Genomic DNA, 17238 nt, shown 5'->3' with positions numbered 1-17238 from the left:
AAAAAAAGTTCCTCAGAAAGGGGGGGAAACGAATTGAGGGAGGCTGAGGCGGGGATAGGCGGAGGATCGACAAAGAGAGGAGAGGGAGGGGGGATGTTGGATTTAATTGTCGCGATTTTTTCTACGAAGTAGGAATTCAGCGAATCGCAGAGTTTCTGGGAGGGGGGGGGTTTGAGTGAGGTCCTGTCAGAAAAAGCCAGGTCATGAGTGATGGCGAAAATCTCCTTCGGTTGATTCTCAGCCTCCAAGATTTTGGCTGAGAAGTAGGCTTTCTTGGCCTCAATGATGTTTTTTTTGTAGGTCCCTAGGAGAAGGACATAACTGGTCTTGGAGGTAGGGGAGTAGTCCCGTCTCCATTTGCGTTCTGCCCGTCGAACTGAAAGCTTCAGATCTTTCAGATCATTACTGAACCAACGATTGGCGTCTTTAGGGCGCCTAATCGAGGTGCGCCGGAGAGGGGCCAAACAGTCGCTTCCGTTCGTAAGCCATAAATCGATGGCTTTGGCTTGAGCTGCGGAGTCCAGGCCTGATAAGCAGGGAGAGGAGGCCAGAAGGGAGGTCGTAAGGTCGGACAAATTGACCTTGCCCCAATTGCGAGCCCATGAGTTTTTCGCGTGGATAGGTATCTTGGTCTGACGAAGGCTAAGGGAAAACGAAATTAAAAAGTGATCCGACCAAGTGCAAGGGGTAACAGACAGTGCAGACAGGGGACAGTTAAGAGACCAGACTTGGTCTAAAGTGTGGCCATGGATGTGGGTGGGGGTGTGGACAAGGGAGGTGAAATTAAGAGAAAGAAGGGTCTCCGAGAAATCCTTCGATGAGGCACATTCCTTAGGGTCCGTCGGCCAATAATTGAAGTCCCCGAGGACTAGAACCGAGGCATAGTTGACGGCCAGGGTGCCGAGTAAATCTTGAAAGGCCGGGAGAAAAGATGGAGTTGGTTGGGGTGGGCGGTAGACCAGCACAATGGCTAGGTGGGGGGAGAAAGAGGTGGACCGGGCCACCAAATAGTCGATTCCTCCCAAGGGGGGTGAGGGGAGAATCTGGAATTGGAAGTCAGTGCGGGCGATGAGAGCAACGCCTCCACCCGTTTTCCCGCCCGGACGATCGGCACGGATAGCGTAGTAGGTCGAGGGGAGGGCCGCCAATAGAGATGGAAGAGAGGATTCAGAGAACCATGTCTCCGTTAATAGCAAGAGATCAGGTTTGTCCGTGTCTAGGAGAATGAAAAGTTCCTGATGGTGTTTAATGGCTGATCTGGTATTTAAAAGAATAATAGATAATAAGGGAGAGCGGAGGTCAGAGATGGTAGAAGAGAGAGGAGCTGACGGGGAAGCCAAGGGAGGGGGACAGCCTAGAGGACAGGCATGACAGGGAGAGGAACAGCCCAAGGTGATGGACCGTTGAATAGTGCGAGGGTCGAGGGGCCAGTGACCTTGTAGTAGGGTCAGGTCCATAGAAGAATATCGAAGACGAGGACCAAGAGTAGTGGCCCCTAGCCCCGGCCGGCCGCGGACGGGCGCAGACGGGCTTAACTCAGGCGCAACTCCGGCGCGCCTACGTCGCGCCCGCTGCGCTCGTCCGCTGCGCTGACACATAGTGGACGTTTTAGTAGCCGTGTGGCGAGGGGGGTGTGGTCAAAGAGAGGCCGACCAACAACCCAACCCAAGATGGCGCCCGCAGTCGAAGGCGACCGGCTTCAGGCGGACCAGTAAGTAAGTGTGGCCGGCTTGTACTCAGCGAGCCAAGGGGTTCGATTTTAAATAACTGGACAACAAGAACAGGGTGTCCTTACTTGTAGTCAGCAGGACGGGTGGGGAATGGTGAGGAAAAAAAGTGATACTGCTCGTAGTCAGCAGAGGCAAGTGGACTTAAAAAAGATTAAAATTGTTAAAAGGTTGTAGCAGCAAATGCGCGCGAGCCCTCTGCCACCGGGCTGCGTGCTATCACTGAAGGAGGGGAGAGAAGGACCTTAGTAGCCGTGTGGCGAGGGGGGTGTGGTCAAAGAGAGGCCGACCAACAACCCAACCCAAGATGGCGCCCGCAGTCGAAGGCGACCGGCTTCAGGCGGACCAGTAAGTAAGTGTGGCCGGCTTGTACTCAGCGAGCCAAGGGGTTCGATTTTAAATAACTGGACAACAAGAACAGGGTGTCCTTACTTGTAGTCAGCAGGACGGGTGGGGAATGGTGAGGAAAAAAAGTGATACTTCTCGTAGTCAGCAGAGGCAAGTGGACTTAAAAAAGATTAAAATTGTTAAAAGGTTGTAGCAGCAAATGCGCGCGAGCCCTCTGCCACCGGGCTGCGTGCTATCACTGAAGGAGGGGAGAGAAGGACCTTAGTAGCCGTGTGGCGAGGGGGGTGTGGTCAAAGAGAGGCCGACCAACAACCCAACCCAAGATGGCGCCCGCAGTCGAAGGCGACCGGCTTCAGGCGGACCAGTAAGTAAGTGTGGCCGGCTTGTACTCAGCGAGCCAAGGGGTTCGATTTTAAATAACTGGACAACAAGAACAGGGTGTCCTTACTTGTAGTCAGCAGGACGGGTGGGGAATGGTGAGGAAAAAAAGTGATACTGCTCGTAGTCAGCAGAGGCAAGTGGACTTAAAAAAGATTAAAATTGTTAAAAGGTTGTAGCAGCAAATGCGCGCGAGCCCTCTGCCACCGGGCTGCGTGCTATCACTGAAGGAGGGGAGAGAAGGACCTTAGTAGCCGTGTGGCGAGGGGGGTGTGGTCAAAGAGAGGCCGACCAACAACCCAACCCAAGATGGCGCCCGCAGTCGAAGGCGACCGGCTTCAGGCGGACCAGTAAGTAAGTGTGGCCGGCTTGTACTCAGCGAGCCAAGGGGTTCGATTTTAAATAACTGGACAACAAGAACAGGGTGTCCTTACTTGTAGTCAGCAGGACGGGTGGGGAATGGTGAGGAAAAAAAGTGATACTGCTCGTAGTCAGCAGAGGCAAGTGGACTTAAAAAAGATTAAAATTGTTAAAAGGTTGTAGCAGCAAATGCGCGCGAGCCCTCTGCCACCGGGCTGCGTGCTATCACTGAAGGAGGGGAGAGAAGGACCTTAGTAGCCGTGTGGCGAGGGGGGTGTGGTCAAAGAGAGGCCGACCAACAACCCAACCCAAGATGGCGCCCGCAGTCGAAGGCGACCGGCTTCAGGCGGACCAGTAAGTAAGTGTGGCCGGCTTGTACTCAGCGAGCCAAGGGGTTCGATTTTAAATAACTGGACAACAAGAACAGGGTGTCCTTACTTGTAGTCAGCAGGACGGGTGGGGAATGGTGAGGAAAAAAAGTGATACTGCTCGTAGTCAGCAGAGGCAAGTGGACTTAAAAAAGATTAAAATTGTTAAAAGGTTGTAGCAGCAAATGCGCGCGAGCCCTCTGCCACCGGGCTGCGTGCTATCACTGAAGGAGGGGAGAGAAGGACCTTAGTAGCCGTGTGGCGAGGGGGGTGTGGTCAAAGAGAGGCCGACCAACAACCCAACCCAAGATGGCGCCCGCAGTCGAAGGCGACCGGCTTCAGGCGGACCAGTAAGTAAGTGTGGCCGGCTTGTACTCAGCGAGCCAAGGGGTTCGATTTTAAATAACTGGACAACAAGAACAGGGTGTCCTTACTTGTAGTCAGCAGGACGGGTGGGGAATGGTGAGGAAAAAAAGTGATACTGCTCGTAGTCAGCAGAGGCAAGTGGACTTAAAAAAGATTAAAATTGTTAAAAGGTTGTAGCAGCAAATGCGCGCGAGCCCTCTGCCACCGGGCTGCGTGCTATCACTGAAGGAGGGGAGAGAAGGACCTTAGTAGCCGTGTGGCGAGGGGGGTGTGGTCAAAGAGGGCCGACCAACAACCCAACCCAAGATGGCGCCCGCAGTCGAAGGCGACCGGCTTCAGGCGGACCAGTAAGTAAGTGTGGCCGGCTTGTACTCAGCGAGCCAAGGGGTTCGATTTTAAATAACTGGACAACAAGAACAGGGTGTCCTTACTTGTAGTCAGCAGGACGGGTGGGGAATGGTGAGGAAAAAAAGTGATACTGCTCGTAGTCAGCAGAGGCAAGTGGACTTAAAAAAGATTAAAATTGTTAAAAGGTTGTAGCAGCAAATGCGCGCGAGCCCTCTGCCACCGGGCTGAGTTGAATGTGAATCAATAAATCAGAAGGAGGGTCAGGACGAGTTGACTAATACATGTTTAAATTTGCTGGCCCAACAGAGGAAGTTCCTCTATTACATGGCTAATGAGATTTTGCTCACATGGAGAGTGGTACGGTTGGGGTCGGGATCCGAGGATCATTGTAGTGATTACATAATTATAAACTTCAGATCGCCAGAGGTAGTGCACAGGTTATTTGGCCTACTTCTCTGACTCAGAAGAGAGTCTATGATTGGGGTATTCCAGCTGGGGTATTTTTATAAACCATCTTGTGTTTGGGAATGTGATAATTTTGCAACAAAATGGTAATATCTTCGCATTGGCCCTGTAAGACTCCCATCGAGCATGTGATGAGGCCTATTGGTTTTACAGTTCCCACCTTCAATCGTTTTGATGCCATGGATAGGGTGGAGTGACTAGCCCCTGACAGGAATGGTTCTCCCTGATTATGCTCTCCATTAGGGAAGGGCAGGAGAACTATCCGAGGTGATAGGGCATACTACGATGACATGGGCGAGTCACGGTTTGACGTCGCCGGCTTGGCTCTCGACGAAAGGTCAGTCAAGTTATAAAGGTTTTTGACTAAAATGCTCCAAATGATCTCAAACTTCTGAATCTTTTTCCAAGAAGGTCCTTTTGTGAGTTCAGTGTGTCCTTAACAACAATCCAAGGCTCCAGATGCTCTGGAACCTCATCTTTCTACTCTCATGCTCCCTTCATTCTTCCTCTCCTTTTACCCCTAATCACTCATTCTATATCTCTTGGATTTCACCTTTTCTTTTCGCTTTGCGTGATAAGTACAATTGACAAATGATGATATCCTAAAATGTTCACCATCCTGTCTATTTTAGAGCAATCTAATACCTCACTCCACATGCCTGCCTCTGTTCTTATTCCTCATTCCTCTTCACTCATCAATATCTACAATTTCTTTTGTCCTCATGACTCAGTGATCACCCCTCATTCATCAAACCTCTATCCTTAACCCCCGTTCTCCACTTGTCACCATTCAATTTAAGGGTGTACCCTCTTGTGCTGCAGCTTTGTTTTTAGCCTCGTATAAACTATTTTTTAACAAAACATGTATTGGTTGTGTTTTAGATTGTTTTGACCGTGCTGACAGTGACTTACTTTTAATGTGTACTGGTGTGCTCTCAGCTCCCTGCTAACCTCGCTGAGATGCATCTCTGCGCTGATGCTCCTTGAATATTTTACTGCTGCAGGGGCTGTTGGCCTAATCCCCTCACCGCTGCGTTAAGGCACTCACCTCCGGCACGTTCCCCGGTCCACCACGGTAATTAATTACCAATTGATTGGAGGGACGTGACTCCGCCCCTGATCCTTCCACACCCGGCTTGCATGGTCAGCTGATACAGCCACTCTACTTTAGCGGCATGTTTGAGCGGACGCGCAGAAGCCGTGAGTAGCAAGAGTGAACCTTCTTGTGCTGTAGCTTTGTTTTTAGCTGCACTCCTTGTAAACTTGGGAACTACCCAGAGTTCCCTGCTTCCTCTTTTACATAATTTAGACGGTACTCTAATCGGTATGCACCTGTTACAACGCATTTGTTACAACGCACTACTGTTACAACGCGACTTTTACAACGCATACCATTACAACGCATTGCGCTGGGGGGCGCTATAGGATAGGGAATAAGTATAATTTACTATCCAACACCTTCCCTAGGGTCCACGGGGACTGGAGTTAGAATAGTAAATTATACTTACCACTATCCAGCACCCCAAAGCGCTATGCGTTGTAATGGTATGCGTTGTAATGGTCGCGTTGTAATGGTAGGTAGTTGTAACGGTATGCGTTGTAACATGGTACATCCCTCTAATCCAGAAATGATAAAGATATATACATATGTGTGCACACCCATGTATATGGATTTATGTGTGTGTTTTTTCTTTTTATTTTGCACGTGAGAACCCCTTTTTTATTATTTACTTCCCTTTACTTCTACCCCCTTCCTAAACTCTAAAATCACCATAACTTCTGTTTACCTTTACCCACCCCTAAAATCAACAATTATTCTTACCTCCCTTTACCTCTAACCACCTCTATACCCTAAAATCATCCTTACCTCCCTTTATTTCTATGCGCAATCAATCAATCAATCATTTGTAAAGTGCACTAATCACCTGTGAGGGTCTCAAGGCGCTGAGAGGGGGCTCGAACAGCCAGGTCTGGAGACGTCTCCTGAAGGTCAACAGATCCTCGGTCTGGCGCAGTTGGGTGGGGAGGGTGTTCCATGTCTTGGTAGCGAGGTAGGAGAAGGATCTGCCACTAGTGGTCGTCCTGTGGATGTGTGGGACAGTGGCAAGGGCGAGGTCGGTGGAGCAAAACTGGCAGTTTGGGGTGTAGAAGGCGAGTCGTTTGTTGAGGTATGTTGGGCCAGCTTTGTGGAGTGCTTTGGGAGCGTGGCTGAGCAGCTTAAAAGTGATCCTCTTGTTGACTGGGAGCCAGTGCAGGTTTCTCAGGTGGGCTGTGGCGGGGGACATCGTGGATGAGGCGTGCAGAGGCGTTCTGTATGCATTGTAGTCCTTTCTGGAGTTTGGCCGTGGCTCCTGCATTGAGGGTATTGACATAGTCTAATCTGCACCTGACAAGGGTCTGGGTGACCGTCCTAGTTCCAGTGGGGATCCATCTGTAGATCTTGCAAAGCATTCGGAGGGTGTTGAAGCAGGAGGAGGAGACGTCGTTGACTTGCTGGGTCATTGAGAGCGATGAGTCCAGGATGACCCCCAGGTTGCATGCGTTGTTTGTGGGTGTTGGAGCGGCTCCCAGAGTGGTCGGCCACCAAGAGTCATCCCAGGTGGATGGGGTGAAGCAGACGATGAGGACCTCCATCTTGTCTGAGTTTAGCTTTAGGCGGCTGTTCCTCATCCAATCGGCGATGGCCTTCATTCTTGCATGGAGGTTGGTTTTGGCAGTGTAGGGTCTTTGGTGAGTGAGAGGATCATCTGGGTGTAGTCGGCGTAGGAGACGATGTTGAGGTTGTGCGATCGGACGAGGTTGGCGAGCAGTGTCATATAGATGTTGAACAGGTTTGGGCTGAGGGATGATCCTTGGGGCATGCCGCAGATGATCTTGGTGGCTTCGGATCCGAATGGGGGAGGCGGACCCTCTGGGTTCTGTCAGTAAGGAAGGAGGTGATTCATTCCAGGGCTTTGTCGCGGATCCCTGCGTCGTGGAGGCATGTATGTAGGGTGTGGTGGCAGACGGTGTCGAAGGAGGCCGAGTGGTCCAGGAGGATGAGTGCCGCAGTTTTACCGTTGTCCAGCAGGGTCCTGATGTCATCAGTGGCAGTGATGAGGGCAGTTTGGGTGCTGTGGTTGCTGCAAAACCCGATTGGGATGGGTCCAGGATGTTGTTCTCTTTGAGGAAGCAGGGCAGTTGCCTGTTGACGATCTTCTTGATGACTTTCACCGGGAACGGGAGCAGGGAGATGGGCTGGGAGTTCTTGAGGTCCTTTGGGTCTGCTGTGCGTTCCTTGAGTAGGGTGTTGATCTCGGCTTGCTTCCAGATTTCCGGGAAGGAGCTGTTGATGATCTTCCGGAGTTGGGGTGCAATGATGTGGTTTGACTTGTTGAAGATGTGGTGAGGGCAGGGGTCGGAAGGTGATCCGGAGTGGTTGATGTTCATGGCAGTGGTCGGTCCAGTGGGGTTTGGTGGTGTGGCTGAAGGTGACGTGGTTGCTGGCGGAAAAGAGGGGGTCGAGCGTGTGTCCGGCAGAGTGGCTGGGAGTTGTGACGAGCTGCTTGAGTCTGAGGTTGGCAAGGTTTTCGAGCAGCGTGATGGAGTTGCTGTCGTTGGCATTCTCGAAGTGGAAGTTCAGGTGTCTGAGGAGGATGTAGTCTGTGGAGGCAAAGGCATGAGCGCTGACGATGTCAGTGATGAAGTCGCAGAACTGTAGTCGGGGTTCGGCGGGATCTGTAAACAAGGGTTTCTCTGAGGGTGGTGTTGGGATCAGTGTGGATCCGGAAGTGCAGGTGTTCTGCGGTGCTAGAGATGTCTTCGATGCTGGTCAAAATACTGAGGGTATTCCTGTGGACGATGGCGATTCCTCCCCCTGGTCTGTCGGTGCAGTCCCTTTGGGTGATCTTGTGGCCGTCCGGGATGGCTATGGCAATGTCGGGCACTGAGGAGGATTTACAAAAAGGGGGTGGTGATGAACAGAGTGTCTGAGTTAAACAGACCACTCTTACCCAGTCCAAAGATCAGGGCTTGATCCATCACCGTTATTTATCTCACTGCCCCATCCCAGCTCAGAACCTGGCTATATGCAAATCAGTCTGTCCCTGGCCCAGTGCATCATGGGAACAGGGCAGACTAAACTACCAAGCCAATTCTTCACCAGAAAGGAGACAAGCTACCGGGGACCGGTTTCTGGCATTTCAGCCTTCTTCGGCCCGGCTTGCTTGAATCCTGATGGAGCAGTGAGAAAGGGACTCATGTCTGAGTATACCCTGCCACACCTATAGTGGCCAAAAACGATTTACAAAAAGGGGGTGGTGATGAACAGAGTGTCTGAGTTAAACAGACCACTCTTACCCAGTCCAAAGATCAGGGCTTGATCCATCACCGTTATTTATCTCACTGCCCCATCCCAGCTCAGAACCTGGCTATATGCAAATCAGTCTGTCCCTGGCCCAGTGCATCATGGGAACAGGGCAGACTAAACTACCAAGCCAATTCTTCACCAGAAAGGAGACAAGCTACCGGGGACCGGTTTCTGGCATTTCAGCCTTCTTCGGCCCGGCTTGCTTGAATCCTGATGGAGCAGTGAGAAAGGGACTCTTGTCTGAGTATACCCTGCCACACCTATAGTGGCCAAAAACGATTTACAAAAAGGGGGTGGTGATGAACAGAGTGTCTGAGTTAAACAGACCACTCTTACCCAGTCCAAAGATCTGAGGAGGGGCTCATCCAGGTTTCTGTCAGGAAGGCGACGTCAAGGGAGGCTGAGTTGAGTAGGTCACAGAGTTCGATTGTGTGCTTGTGGACAGAGCGGATGTTGAGTAGTATGCATCTGAGATGGTTGCTTCCTGCCTTGGCGGGTGGGGTGGGACCAGTGTGTGTTCGGCAGCTAGTGAAGCTGCAGCTATGGCAGGAGAAGGGTCAGTGGGTGAGCTTCAGGGTGGCATGAAAGCAGGGGGACGATCAGCCAGCGTTGAGTTTGTGGAGGAATTTGGAGTTGTAGCAGAGTCGGGTGTCGTGGCGCTCATGGGGGCCATGGGGTATGGTGCTGGGCGCAGTCCAGGCACAGATGGACGCAGACAGGCTTACCTTAGGCACGCCTTCATCGCGCCAGTGGCGCGACCGCGCAGCAGCCACCATTAAGTAGGGGATTGGGAGGGACTGGAGGTGGGGGGCAGGAGCGGGGCTGTTCAGTGGGAGGGGCCGCGGGGAAGCAGCGGCAGGAAAAGCTGTCTGAAGTGAAGCAAAATCCTCAGGTCAGGAGGTTGGGTGAAGCGTGGGAGCGGCGGACTGCTGGTGCAAACCCAGGAGACAGGAAGGCTCTGGTGCTGAGGCATGGAGGCGCTGCAAGTGGGGCTGCTGGGTAGTGTGTTGCCTGGACTGGAGTTCTAGGAGTTATACACACTTCCCCGCAGCGGCCGCCATTAAGTAGGGGAGGGGCGGGACTGGAGATGAGGGTGGGAACAGGGGTGTTGGTGGGAGGGGCCGTGGGGCAGCAGCGCTGGGAAAGGCTGCCTGGAGTGAAGCAAAATTCTCAGGTCAGGAGCAAGATGGCTGAGGCAGCTAAATAAGTAAAAATGAGTCAGGACCAAGAAGTGCTAAACAGAAATGGAACTCGAAAACACAAGTCTCCTAACAAGTCAGGAGAGGACCAGGTGGTGCTGGGTGAAGCGCGGGAGCGGCTGACTGACAGCGCGAACCCAGGAGGCGGGAAGGATCTGGCACTGAGGCAGGGAGGCACTGCAAACAGAGCTGCTGGGGAGTGTGTTGCCTGGACCAGAGACGCACATGAACAAAATGTTATTTACAAAAATACTTACCTATGTGATAAGTACGGTGGGACAAATGTATAAATATTTAACTGCGTTGCAAATGGATACATGGTAAAGGTTGGTTCCTGTTTTATATTCTGTTAAATGTGTGTTATATTAATTTTAGTTCATTCAAAGTAGTCCTTTTCATATCCTTTCAGAATATGTAATATTCATTTCAATATGTAATATTACTTTTAAAGCAAATCAACATTAGTTCATTGCAAGCCATATTCATTTGAACATGGGTTATTTTCATTTAAACATGGCTTGGTTCATTTTGATATGTGCCTATTAATTTCAAAGCATGCTACATTTATCTCAAATCATATCATATTCATTAAAAAAATTGCATATTCATTTTAATAAATGTCATATACATTTTGATGTAGCCATATTAATTTCAACAGATGTGATATTAATTTCAAAGTGGTTCACATTCATCTTAATATGTGTCATATTCCTTTCAATAAATGTCATATTCATTTCAATGGAAGTCAGATTCAGCTTAACGACTGTCCTATCAATTTTAATATGGGTCACATCCATTTCAACATATGTCATATTAATTTCAAAACATGAAATATTCATTTTGATGTATATCATATTAATTTCAAAGCATAACATATGCATTTTGACATGTTTCATTTTATTTTCAGCCATTTGGAATCAATTTCAATGGGGCTCATAGTCATTTCAATGCATGTCCTATTCATCTTAGCATATATCATATTCCTTTCAGTGGATGTCTCATTCAAAATAACAAATCTTATATTAATTTTAACATGACTAATATCCATTTCAACACATATCATAATAATGTCAATGTATATCAAATTACTTTCAAAACAAGTTGTATTTATTTTCATAAATGTCATGTTCATTTTGATGTTACTCATATTCCTTTTAAAACATGTTAAATTCATTTCAATGGACCTCATATTCATTTCAACTCATTTCATATTTATTTTAACATGTGTTAGATATTTTTCAATCAATGTTATATTTATTTCAATGGATGTCATATTCATATTAACACTTGGCATATTCATTTTAAGATGCAACTTATCCATTTTAACATATATCATATTCATTTGAATATGTATCATATTAATTTCAATAAATGCTGTATTAATTTTGACAAATGTCATGGGAATTTCAGCTTTGTTCATACTCGTTTTAAGGCATGTCAAATTCAGTTCAATGGGGCATATATTTATTTCAACACAATCCATATCCATTTGAAATCATCTCCTATTCACTGCAATATAGGTAATATTAATTTCAACTCAATTTATATTCATTGCAACAAGTGTTATTTTCATTTCAGTGCATGCTTTTGCAATTTCAATATGCATTATACTCTGTTCAGAATATACTATATTCATTTCAGTAACATATATTCATTTCAATCTGTCATATTCATTTTAATGTATGTCATATTCCTCTTGGCATATGTCAGTCATTTTAAGGAATGTCCCATTCTTTTTTATGCATATCACATTTGTTTCACTGATTGCTATATTGTTTATAGTGAGGGCCATATTCATTAGAGTATCATTGATGTATATTTCAATATATGTCTTATTCAATTCAGAGTCTCTGTTATTCATATTAATCACTAAGCAGTATATTCACTCTGCCAGGCTTCATATTTGTTTTGGTTCAAGTCAGATTCACTCTGCCAGGTATCATATTTACCTTTACAGATATTATATTCCTTCTGGTGTGTGTCATAATCATTTTGCATCATGATATGCATTTCAGAAGGTGTCGTATATGGGGATCTGTAATTTTGACGTGAACGGCTTCCCATATTAAACTCTTGAAAATGGACTTCTTAAATTCTCTTCTTCAAGTGATATTCAGCAATTTAAAGTCGATTTAAATGATTGGGTCAAAAAAATCGTTTTAGCTATATTAGATGGTCTTGGCCAGGGGAAATGAAATATAATACACAACCTTGAGGGCAACTCTAAATAACATAACTATTGCTTGTTTTCAACGAAGCAGACATAGAAACATTTTTAAAGTCTAACTATGCAGATATGATCAATGATTCTTATGGTACCCTTACGCACAATGCTATTTAAAAGATTCAAAAAATAAGATTTGTAGACACAACATCATAGGAATGTGCTTTCTGATTTTACCCACAAAGGAGTGTAGAGGTAAGTGGCAACACTACACTGACAAACTGCAATACTGAAGACTTTGTAATTCCGAGTATTTTGTATTTGTATGCTGTTGCCAAGAGGTAAAGACGGAGAGCTGTCAACTCTTAAAACCAATTTTTTTTCAATTATTTTTTTATTGCAATGATGCTCTAAAGCATTGTCTGAATACTGATAATGTCACTGTACCCTTATGCTTTGCTAATTTGTTTTATTTTTATTTAAGAATTTATAGAGCGCGTGGCTGCCCGTGAGCGTCCCAGCGCTAGAGATGAATGAATGAATGAAGAGATTCTTATTGTGCGCAAACTTTGCCCAATGGGCGTCAAGGCGCCTACATCAAAATAACAGCTCGTCACCACATGTAGCATTCAATCATTGGTAGGCCCTCCTGAAGAACCAAGTTTTAAGTTCCTTTTTAAACAGATCAATTGAGGGTAGCTTTTTTATCTCAATTGGGATGGAGTTCCAAAGCTGCGGGGCAACAACTGAAAAGGCCTGGCTCCCCTTCTAGATCAATGAGATAGATATTAACGACTGGTGGTGAGAGTCTTATGGGAACAGCCAGGTCTTAAGCTCTTTACGAAATGCAGTAAGGTTGGATTGTGCCCGCATCTGTAGAGGGAGCGAGTTCCATAATTTGGAGGCGTTGTACAAAGACAAACGTCCCCCTGATTTCGCCCTCTTGATCTTGGGTATCAGAGTCAGGTGTGCATTCGTGGAACGAAGTGTCCTATTGGTGATGTAGAGGACGATGAGATCTTTGAGGATGGGTGGGGCTTTGCCGTTCAGGATTTTGTGGGTCAAACAGAGGGCCTTAAACTGCACTCTTTCACATATTGGCAGCCAATGGAGAGCCCGAAGAGCTGGTTTAGCGGAGCATCGGTTGTTGGTGCCCGTTAGAATCCGGGCAACTACGTTCTGCACCACTTGTAGTCTAGTCGTCACTTTCTTGGGCACGCCCAAGTAAAGGGCATTTCCATAGTCAAGTCTTGCCAATATTAATCCCTGAACTAGGAGCTTCCAGGACTGAACCGGAAGCAGGGGAAGGATTTTTCGGGAGGTACGGAGAAGTCCAAAGCAGACTCCTGCCGTTTTCCTTGCTTGGGTTTCAAGTGTAAGCCCTTGATCCAGCCATATCCCTAGGCTTTTAATGTCTGACTTTGGAGTCGGAGGGGGACCCATGCATGGGGGCCACAAAGTCTCCGGGTGGAAAAGGGACTGATTACCCATGACCATTATTTCAGTTTTTTCCCCATTAAGTTTTAAATGGGATTGATTCATCCAGCTGATTATCTGACCCAGACACGAGTACAGATCAGTGACCACATTATTCTGTTGGCTGAGAGACACAACGAGCTGAGTATCATCAGCGTATGTCAGTAATTTAATCCCATAAGGGGTTATAATTTTCTCCAGTGGGGACATGTATATGTTGAATAGCGTAGGGCTCAATGATGAGCCCTGCGGCACTCCACAACGTATTGGGGTAACCTCAGAAATGTAATTGCCTTCCGCAACCTGAAATGATCGGCTGTGCAGAAAGGATTTCAGCCATGCAAGTGCCGATCCAGGGATTCCCACATCCTTAAGCCATTGGACCAGCGTACTATGGTACACGGTGTCAAAGGCCGCGCTCAGGTCAAGGAGGACCACTGCCACTGATCCTCCTGCATCGATGATCTTCCTGGCCTCTTCAACAACCGCGACCATAGCCGTCTCAGTACCCTGGCCCGGCCTGAAACCTGTTTGAGAAGGTTTCAGTAGTCCCCTCGATTCGAGGTAGTTGGACAACTGACCATTGATGATTTTTTCTGTCACCTTGCTGGTACTTGGGAGAAGAGAAATTGGTCTATAATTATTGAAGTCCATAGGATCGAGATTCGGTTTCTTCAATAAGGCCTTCACCACCGCCTTCTTCCAATTTGGTGGAACAATGCCCTGTGCCAAGGATGAATTAATCACCTCCATCAGAGGCGCAAGGATAGTGGGGGCCACCAATTTTAGGGCCTTCACCGGGGCCGGGTCCTGCGGGGAGCCGCTCTTTATTGACTGGAAGATGGGTGCCAACATATCTTCTGTGAAAGGGACAAACATCTCTAGTCTTTTCCCCAGGGCCTGCGTATCCGGTAGAGAAGTGTCAGAAGAATCGCTAGGGGTGCAAGGTGGAAGCTGTTTCACGATGTTTTGGATCTTCTGATTGAAGAATTTTGCTAGCTCATTGCAGCGGTGATCCGAGGGGTCCACAAGGTGGAGAGGCTCGGGGGTTTTGAGGAGTGACCTCACTATTTGGTATGTTTCTCTAGAGGAGTTGGCGGCTGTGTTTATTTTTTCCTCAAAGAAGACTACTTTTGCCACTTTCAGGGCTTTTTTGTAGTTTGAGATTGCCAGTTTGTACGCCGTCTTACTAACAGGGTCGTAATCCTTCCTCCAGGATCTTTCCGCCTTTTTACAAAGTGTTTTGTATTCACGGACTTCTTTAGTAAACCAGGGTAGGGTGTTTTTTTCCCTGGTTTTTAGGGCGGTTTTTTTTGGTAGGGTTGTATTCAGGGAGAATTCTATTCATGAAGAGAACAAAGTGTCAGCCTCTATGGGATCCGTTTTCATGGTAGGCATCGTGTCCTCTAGAGTCTGCTTTCATTTTTCCGACTCAAGTTTGTCCCAAAGGGCGTGTTGGCTTCCCGCTTATCGGTCTAGGAGCGGGGATCGTAGGGATCAACCAACTGAACGGAATAAGCCGATGGTCAGACCATGGTATCGGGACGGGAGGTGCCACTATCAGGTCCACAATGTTAGAAAATAGTGGGTCAAGCAAGTGTCCCAGTTCGTGTGTAGGGAGATCACTCCCTAGGAATAGCTGGTGCGCTTTAATGTGGTTCTTAAGAGATTCAGCGTCTCCATGTCTCAGTTGAAAAGATGCTTAAGAGCCACTTGAAAGGGGTAGTCAGCAATTGTCTTTAACTTGTTTTAGCTCTTAAAAGGCGAGTGAGAACTTTTTTAAACTGTTATTGCAAATTTACACTTGTTTTATTATATGTTTGCATAATGACTGTTAAATGCTCTAATGATGTGAAAGACTAAGGGGCATGATGAATTAGTAATTATTTTATTTGCTATGTTGCACTTACTTCACTATATCAGATATAAAATCACGTTGCAAAAGATGTTCTATCTCTTGTGAACTGCACCACTATTTTTTGGCTCTTTTCCAATAATAAGCACTGATGTCAGCGCAGATGGCATTTAATGTTTTTATAATGAATCTTCCCTTTTGCCATCTTAATAAGGATGTACAAAAGCATTTACACACAGGGGCATAAACAATGACAATTTAAGCACCATGCATGTGTAATCTCTGATAAACTAGAGAGACTTGAGCCTTGCAAATAATAAAACCAGTAAAAATCTGATGCTGCACAACACAGAACTTTTCATTTGATTTCCCAAACGTACTGGTACTGACAGTAAGATAACCTGAAATGTCATCACAGCCAGACTATGGAATTCACTTCCTCTTACCATCAAAACTGCCCCCACTCTCCTTAGCTTTAGGAAGAAATTAAAAACCTGGCTGTTCCCACATTAAGATCTATAATAGTTTTAATCTGATCAGTCAAGCGCCGAGACACCCCCGGGTATTTGTGCGCTATAAAAATCGCCAAAACATAAACATAAACATCATATTTTCTTAGTGGCCAGTCTCCTAAAAACTGTAATAAAATCTTTTTTTCTGTAGTACACCATAAGATGTTACTCGATAAGGTAAAGGATTTTCATGTTACTTCCCATATTCCTAGTTAATGTTCAATTTGTACTATGGCTTAAACTAAATGGATATCAGGCATGCATTTAATATTGGTTACAATATTGGCAAATAATATAAATAAAACACCTATATATTAACACCTCAACACTAAATAAATACACAGTTTATGAACACAAATACCCTTGGGGACTTTTGTGTGATATTAGTTTGACCGTGATCCTGCAACAGACTCGCCCTATCCCTTCATATGGAGTCTAGGGAGAGAAAACCTTTTTGGATCTAGTGTCTTTCATAGGGAGTTGCTGGTCCGGACGTCCTTACATTATGCACTGTGCATTAGAAACTTTACTATCTATAGGGATTTTGGCAACCAGATTCGAGTTCCACTTGCCTACAATGAGTGAGCGCGCATAGGTTTACTATAAAAATTACAATATAAACATGGGGAATGTCTGGTTCAAAAATGTACCAGTCAGATGGACCAACACTAAGAAATATCCCATTCTTGGCATCCATTGTGGCAAGAAGGTTTCCTAAGACGAGGCAGCTGTGAGTTTGACAATGTTGATGTTTGTGACTCTTCATGTATCGATACTACTCCATCCCTCCTTCGTTTCACGACGTCTCTGACATTTCTGACTGGTCAGCAGGTTTTCCCAATTATCCTGTTGTGTTTCTGACTGCTGCCCACTCAGGAAATGTATTGAGTTGGAAGAGATTAATTCCCCAGGTGTTGATGGCAACCATAACGAGGACCAAACCAATCAGGTTCACGCCAAAGCCAGCTTTAACCTAACAAGAAAATCATATGAATTAGATGGCAAGTAGGCCATAGCCAGGGCCTTACTTCTATCAAGTGGCTAAACAACAAATAATACATTAGAAAGATAGCTGGAAAATCTACAAAGGCACAATGAACTGAATAGGCTAATTTTGTCAACATATTACTTCCAAGTGACACCAACCGTAGAGCGTTTGGCCTAGTTGAGGCTTTTTTTTCGGAAACTTGTGTGATACATAAGGAAATGTTATTCTCCTGCCATTTTGCTGTGTGTCATGGGGTCTTTTGCATTTATCTTGCTTGTCTAGTAAAGGAGCAGTGCTTAATTTGTGGTGATGGTTGCCACCACTCTTTCATTGTCC

At 46.5% G+C, this 17238-nt stretch overlaps 1 protein-coding gene across 1 annotated transcript in view; it reads right to left on the bottom strand.

Moving 5' to 3' along the window:
- Positions 1-15201: 15201 nt before the first annotated feature.
- The window catches only part of SLC13A4 (solute carrier family 13 member 4), a 256186-nt gene continuing 254149 nt past the window's right edge, over positions 15202-17238 (bottom strand). The window contains 1 exon segment of the mRNA XM_086952476.1: positions 15202-16887. Coding sequence (XP_086808602.1) covers positions 16756-16887 — 132 coding nt within the window. The 3' untranslated portion in view covers positions 15202-16755.

Source organism: Lissotriton vulgaris, chromosome 1_2 (genome assembly GCF_964263255.1).
Source record: "Lissotriton vulgaris chromosome 1_2, aLisVul1.2, whole genome shotgun sequence".
In the NCBI taxonomy this organism is placed as follows: domain Eukaryota; kingdom Metazoa; phylum Chordata; class Amphibia; order Caudata; family Salamandridae; genus Lissotriton; species Lissotriton vulgaris.
The sequence above is the reverse complement of the archived record's forward strand: the minus strand, read 5'-3'. Positions and strand labels throughout refer to the sequence as shown.